Source organism: Penaeus monodon, chromosome 30 (genome assembly GCF_015228065.2).
Source record: "Penaeus monodon isolate SGIC_2016 chromosome 30, NSTDA_Pmon_1, whole genome shotgun sequence".
Taxonomy (NCBI): domain Eukaryota; kingdom Metazoa; phylum Arthropoda; class Malacostraca; order Decapoda; family Penaeidae; genus Penaeus; species Penaeus monodon.
Window position 1 is genome coordinate 36,527,757 of NC_051415.1, and position 322 is coordinate 36,528,078.

General features: G+C 34.5%; 1 protein-coding gene and 1 pseudogene across 2 annotated transcripts in view; one reads left to right on the plus strand and one right to left on the minus strand.

Moving 5' to 3' along the window:
* Positions 1-322, plus strand: part of LOC119592441 — a 103,182-nt pseudogene that overhangs the window by 62,968 nt on the left and 39,892 nt on the right.
* Positions 1-322, minus strand: part of LOC119592764 (ethanolamine-phosphate phospho-lyase-like) — a gene marked incomplete at both ends in the record, with an annotated part of 9,232 nt that overhangs the window by 5,230 nt on the left and 3,680 nt on the right. For both annotated transcript variants that reach the window (XM_037941695.1, XM_037941694.1), the window contains 1 exon segment: positions 129-250. In XM_037941695.1, the coding sequence (XP_037797623.1) occupies positions 129-250 (122 nt within the window).

Here is a 322-nt window from a genome sequence, read left to right on the forward strand (position 1 = left end):
TTTTTTGAGCACTTAAAATCCCATCATCTGATTTGAGAATTTCTTGTCTGTTATTATCCTTAGAATTTATTTTCTAAATTACACTGCATTTTCCTGAAGATATCTAATAAACATTCACAAAAACTTACCATGTGCAACATTGGAAACACAATCAAGGTACTGAATACCAAAATTATCTGTCATAAACTGCTTTTCAGCACGAACAATCTTCAGGGGCGTCGTCTCGAAGTGAAGTATACCTCCACTTCCACTGCAAAAAGGAAAAGAAATTGTACTAAAAATCTCCCTCTCCTTCTTTCACTAAATCTATATTCCCTCTCCC